Genomic DNA, 6,457 nt, shown 5'->3' with positions numbered 1-6,457 from the left:
ATCTCAGCACTTTGGGAGGCCGAGGTGGGCGGATCACGAGGTCAGGAGATCGAGACCTTCCTGGCTAACACGGTGAAACCCCATCTCTACTAAAAATACAAAAAAAAATTAGCCGGGCGTCGTGGCGGGCGCCTGTAGTCCCAGCTACTCGGGAGGCTGAGGCAGGAGAATGGCCTGAACCCGGGAGGCAGAGCTTGCAGTGAGCCAAGATCTCGCTACTGCACTCCAGCCTGGGCAACAGAGCGAGACTCAAGTCTCAAAAAAAATAAAAAAAATAAAAAAAGAACTAGCCCTATATTCTTTCCTAGCTATCAAGATGGAAAACAACCGCATCATTAATTCAGAGGGTGGGTAAACCAAGTTAATCAGACTCCAAGACCCATACTAATTGCTGACCAAGTAATGCCACAATATTCCATGGCTAAGGACTTGTTCCAGTCCCTAAAAATCTGTTCCGCACAGTTAATATTTCACAAAACCAAAAGGGCTTAGTTGCAAACACGAAGAGCTAGAAATCAGGAGACTTGTGGTTTCTATTGAGTTCTGTCATTATCTGTCTAATCTAATAAGATAAATAAGTCACTTTTCTGTATCTCGGTCTCCACGTTTGTGAAGTGAGGAAAGAGAAACATGTCCTAAAAACCAAGCAGGGGCTCTGGAAAGAAAAAAGAGCTAAGAATGGTGGGTTTTTATTAAAAGTTACACAAGTTAATGGTTTTTGTCTCCATTTATCTGAAAGTGGGTTAAAAATAGCTTCCAAATAAAGCAAAAAGAATTTATTTAGACTAAATTGCACCGGAGAAGTAGAGGAATTAAGAGATATGACAAGCAAAGATGGGACATTTCAGTGGAAGAATCTCAGGGAGTAAAAAGGCTATGCTGTAAAACCAGAACTTTTGTTAGCACTGCTTTTTTAAGATGAATTGGTCATAGTTAATGTATTGGATGGAAGAATTTTTAAACATCTGCCCCAAAGTACGCTGCATCCAAAAAAAATATATCACGAAACGAATTCTTACTCATTTGTGTTTATTCTTGGACTTATCCTGACATAATGGGGTTTTTTAAATTATAGACTCATACTGCGTTTATTCATCACCCCTGTCCTCTCATCCATAACTCAAATTTACTACCAGCAACATAAAATACAAAGATGTGTCCAGTTTCACTAGAGCTCTTCGCGTTTACAAGTGTGGAGCGCTTGCTTTCGGAACGCCCTTCTGATTGGCCGAGCCAATGCCAGTGACATCAACCAACTTACTTTTGATTGGAAGGCTGGTTGCTGGGACTGTAGCGTTTGCAGGAAGTCACTTAACTGTTTGGGAGCTGGAAAACCGAAGCTGAAGTTCTCTTTTGCCATAGGAACGAGCGCAACTGACTAGGGAAGATGTGTCCTAGAGCTCCGCAAGCTGGAACGTGAGCCAGGAGGCCCGGACCGACCACGGGACCGCGAGGCACTCCGAAAGTGTGCGGCTGCTCCTTCCCTGCCTCCCAGCTGTTACCCTTTTAAATGTCAGTTTTCGAGGCTGTAGGGGTAGCACGAGGCAGTGAAACGGAACAGTCGGATTGGCCGCACGCCTCAGTTCTAGACGCACCTCTCCACTGAAAGGCCGTTCTGACTGGCAGGGGGAGAAAGTAAACAGAGTTGAATCACCCTCCCCACTGGCCAATTGGAGGGGGTTTGGTTTGTGACGTGATGGGATTCTGCGAAATTGTTACTGAGCAAGAGAATGCCGGAACGGTGCGGACCGGCCGGAGCAGGGGCTCAGAAGCCGTCAGTGGACTCGGGAAAAAGTGTCTCTTAGACCTGGCGCTCGGCGGGGCCCTGGCCACCCGCGTCGGGGTGATCGGGTGAATGTCCTGGGGCTTTGGCTTGACGGAGAGGCGGCCGAGGGCGTGCACCTCTCTTGCAGTTTCCTCTCCCAGCGCCTCGGGGGCGTTTTCAGTCGAATAAACTTGCGACCGCCACGTGTGGCATCTTTCCAAGGGAGCCGGCTCAGAGGGGCCGGCGCGCCCGTCGGGGGATCGCGACCCGCGCGGGGCAGGGGCGGCGGCTAGAGGCGGCGGCGCGGCGGAGCCCGGGGCCGTGGATGCTGCGTGCGGAGGCGCTGCCGGTTACGTAAAGATGAGGGGCTGAGGTCGCCTCGGCGCTCCTGCGAGTCGGAAGCGCCCCGCGCCTCCGCCCCCTTGGCCGCCGCGCCGCGCCGCGCCGCGTTCGTCGTCCGAGGCCAGGGCAGGGCGAGCCGAACCTCCGCAGCCACCGCCAAGTTTGGCCGCGCCGCCTGGGCTGCCGTCGCCCGCACCATGTCCGCGGCCGCCTACATGGACTTCGTGGCTGCCCAGTGTCTGGTTTCCATTTCGAACCGCGCTGCGGTGCCGGAGCATGGGGGCGCTCCGGACGCCGAGCGGCTGCGACTACCTGAGCGCGAGGTGACCAAGGAGCACGGTGACCCGGGGGACACCTGGAAGGATTACTGCACGCTGGTCACCATCGCCAAGAGCTTGTTGGACCTGAACAAGTACCGACCCATCCAGACCCCCTCCGTGTGCAGCGACAGTCTGGAGAGTCCAGATGAGGATATGGGATCCGACAGCGACGTGACCACCGAATCTGGGTCGAGTCCTTCCCACAGCCCGGAGGAGAGACAGGATCCTGGCAGCGCGCCCAGCCCGCTCTCCCTCCTCCACCCTGGAGTGGCTGCGAAGGGGAAACACGCCTCCGAAAAGAGGCACAAGTGCCCCTACAGTGGCTGTGGGAAAGTCTATGGAAAATCCTCCCATCTCAAAGCCCATTACAGAGTGCATACAGGTTAGCGGCGTCGCCCTCTCCCCCGGAGCTCTGGGGTTAGTTAACCTTTGGCCAGGCAGTGTTCCTGGGCGTTCGGGACACTGCACTCGGCCGAAAGGGTGCAAACATGTTGGATAAGATGCGGTTTAACTCTTTAAATAATTTAAATGTGCATTGGCGGAAAGCTAACTCTCTCAATTGTCCCCGGCCTTCGGGAGCCACCGAGAGCCTTAAACTGGCGGGCAGAGCGAGTGTGGTGCCTGGCTTCGCGGGGAGTGGTGTCCGCCCCTCCCCTGTCCCGCCCCGCCCCCGGGACTCCCGCACCCCGCGACGGTGGGGCCACCCCACCTGGGAAAGACGCTGGCAGCGGGGAAGTCAGATGGCGTATCTTTTATTTAATTCCCTTGTCGGGTTGCAGAGAAGTGGTTGAAACCGAGGGGGGACGCGGCGCACTTTACTTCGAGCCTTTTAGGGATGACTAAGGACTCATTTAACTGGATGCCTGCTACTTTTCTGGGCTTGCCAAGGTGGTTTTAAATTTGGCCAGGAGTCCCCCGAGAGGTTTAAAATAACCCTGCTTCAGGGAGCAGAGGAGTTTGATCAAGTAATGGTGGTTAACTTCACTCATTAGCCTTCCTAATGAGCCAGATTTCAGAGCTGAGTTTTTTTTTTTTTTTTTTTTTTTTGGCCATGTGACTTAGGTCGCACCCTCCACCCCTGAATCAGGCGGTTTGCAGGGAGGTGTGGTCCTTGCCGGAGGTCAACCTTGGTAATGAATGTTGGGCGGTTCTGGAGGCCTCAGGGAATAGTTCCTCCCAGGGAGGATGAGAGGAAGGGCCGGACAAGAATGTGGCCAGAAAGACATCTATCTGCCTTTTAAAATGGGCGTTGGAGACTTGCAGGGACCTGGGTCATCTAGTTCTCTTGGTTGTGTTTAACATGCACGGTGAAAGTTGGAAAGCATTCACATTTGGATATGCAGTCTGACCATCTTCCGAACGCTTCTTTTACAAACGCCATTCAGATGAGGTAGCGGGGCTTGGTCCTCTCAGATAAGCCTTTTGCTTCTGTCCTGTGACACCGTGTTTGAGAGGGTATTGTTGGAGTTAGTTGGAAAAGTGTTGTCATTTTTTGGTGTAATACTTCGATACTTTTAAGATGAGATCTTGGGCCTGTGGTTTAAAAATGATACACGGAAAAAAAATGATACTTGATTGGGGTTTTTTGTTTTGTTTTGCTTTCCTTTTTAAAAGAAAGGTCACATAACTGCTTCTCATTCCATTTCCTTTGGAAACTTCTTCTTGTGGAGGTGGCTGCTGGCACCGGAATCAGACTGAATTTCCTCCATGGTTAATGCAAAATTAGGTTCTGTTTCGGGTCATCATCTAGGTTGCCATAAAACAGCACGTTTTAAGGTTTGTGTCTGTAAGGTTGCTGAAAGGCATGTGCCTGTGTTGGGGGATGTGACCTTTAGTGTGGCTCTGGGGGTGAAGTAGGGGTGTATTAACCGGAGGATGTTACTCACCAACAGCTGCTGGGCGGGCCTGGCTGTGTCAGCCATATTCCCCGAGTTCAGTTGTTCCCATCGGCACCCACTGCCACCTTGAGCAAAGACATTTTCTCCTTCAGGGAGCTGCCCAGTCGTGCAGCCAGGGAGGCCTGCAGTGCCTCTGTGAGCTGCCAGAGTCTGTCCGACTCAGGAATAGGGTTTCCAGCGTTCTGGGCCATTCGGCTGAGTGATTTTTCTCAGGCATTTATAGAAATGGCTGCTTATGTGTGCGTGCATGCGTGCTGCTCCTTAATTCTCCATAAGGCAAGTCATTCGGCTCAGCTGCTTCACGAGAACCTTTTTCCCAGTCAGGAGTGGAAAACGAAGTGAGATGTTCATTCAGCTTTAAGTGCTACAGTCCTTTGAACCTAGGGATATGGCGATTGCAGGTGTCTATGTTTTGGGGATCTCTAATCTTAGTGCATGGTTGAACAAAACCTCAGCCTGGGTTAATATTGTCAGAAGTGTATTCCTGCTAGTGGAGGTATGTGTTAAGGTTACTTTAAATAAGAGACTTGGAGGTCTCATGCATTTGGAAGTTTCAGATACAACTTGAATTTAAATTGACTTTAGGGTAGGGTAAGGAGCTTTCCTAATTTTCTTTCTGCTGGTGTTAAATTAAGAAGGTGGGCAGAGATGGCATTGGAATGTCTGCGTTCTGTGAAGATTTTAAGAGCTGAACTCCCTGCCACACCCCCTTGTTCAGTGCTGCTAATGTTCCTGTAAGAAACCCTCCAGCTTGCTCACTTCCTTATAGAGACACATACAGCTGCCACTTCCATAGACCACTTCTACACCAGCTTTAGAAGTTGAATCATTCAAACAGATTTTCTTCTAATTCAGTGCTGCTACTTCTGTAGTGTGCTGGGAGGAAAGACACAGTTGAAGCCGACTGAGCTGGGTTCTGATTTGTCCTATTGTGTTTTCCTTTGAGACCGTAAGCAAGTTACTTTAATTCAGAGTTTGCAAACTGGAGGCTTGCTGCTGAATTGGCTTTGCAGATTTGTTTGGCTTGGCCAACACAGGGTTTATAAAAGTTTAATTAGTTACCAACATCTAAAAATCAGAGGATTGTGGCATGAGTCCAGATTTCTGACTTGTCTGGAAAAATCAAAAGATCTGGCAAAACTGGGCCTGAATTCCAGCCTAGCAACAATTGGCTTGAACTGATCATGATATGGGGGCAGTACCTTGTATTTTAATAATTTACATGATGTCTTTTAGCCTTTAAGTTTGCAACCTCTGCTTTGTTTAAGCCTCACTTTCTTAATCCACAAGATAGGGCTATTATCCTCAAGTCACAGGTTCTTGTGCAAAGATAACATCTATAAAGCACCTAGTAGGGTTCCACACACAGTAGCCCCTTGAGAAATGCTGGGTCCTGTAGTTTGTGTATAATATACAGAACTTCACCTCAAAAATCAGGAAACACTGGATAAACTTGTTTGTTGTTGTTGTTGTTGTTTTTGAGACGGAGTCTTGCTCTGTCGTCCAGGCTGGAGTGCAGCCCTGCCGATCTCGGCTCGCTGCAAGCTCCGCCTCCCGGGTTCACGCCATTCTCCTGCCTCAGCCTCCCGAGTAGCTGGGACTACAGGCGCCCGCCACCACGCCCGGCTAATTTTTTATATTTTTAATAGAGACGGGGTTTCACTGTGTTAGCCAGGATGGTCTCGATCTCCTGATCTTGTGATCCGCCCGCCTCCCAAAGTGCTGGGATTATGGGCGTGAGCCACCACGCCCGGCAGATAAACTTATTTTTAAGCAGTATGTTAATTTACATTTTCAAATAGTGTGTTCAGTTTGTTTTTCTTCAACCAGAGCAGCTCTTTTCCGGTGACATACCCCTGAAGTTTAAGCAGTGGATCCATTGTTAATCTAAAGAAAAAAAGATGCAACAAATATACTGTTTTTCCTGTTTCCAGACTTTTTGGACACTTTATGATGTATTTGTACTGTTTCAGATTAATTTTAGAACTATTGGAGTATTTTATATGAAAATATATCAAGCATATTATTTGAAAATGTAATTAACATGAAGTTTATCCTAAGTCTCCTGACTTTGCGCATACCCTTCACGTAGAGTATGGGCAGATTTTGGGGGGTGGGTGGTAAAGGCAGTG

The 6,457-nt window shown here is 49.3% G+C and overlaps 1 protein-coding gene across 1 annotated transcript in view; it reads left to right on the top strand.

Moving 5' to 3' along the window:
- The first annotated feature begins 1,014 nt into the window (after positions 1-1,014).
- The window catches only part of KLF9 (Kruppel like factor 9), a 30,316-nt gene continuing 24,873 nt past the window's right edge, over positions 1,015-6,457 (top strand). The window contains exon 1 of the mRNA XM_023213255.2: positions 1,015-2,809. Within this exon, the coding sequence (XP_023069023.1) occupies positions 2,305-2,809 (505 nt within the window). The 5' untranslated portion in view covers positions 1,015-2,304. The remainder of the gene's footprint in view (positions 2,810-6,457) is intronic.

The sequence above is a fragment of the Piliocolobus tephrosceles genome, chromosome 14 (genome assembly GCF_002776525.5).
Source record: "Piliocolobus tephrosceles isolate RC106 chromosome 14, ASM277652v3, whole genome shotgun sequence".
In the NCBI taxonomy this organism is placed as follows: domain Eukaryota; kingdom Metazoa; phylum Chordata; class Mammalia; order Primates; family Cercopithecidae; genus Piliocolobus; species Piliocolobus tephrosceles.
The sequence above is the reverse complement of the archived record's forward strand: the minus strand, read 5'-3'. Positions and strand labels throughout refer to the sequence as shown.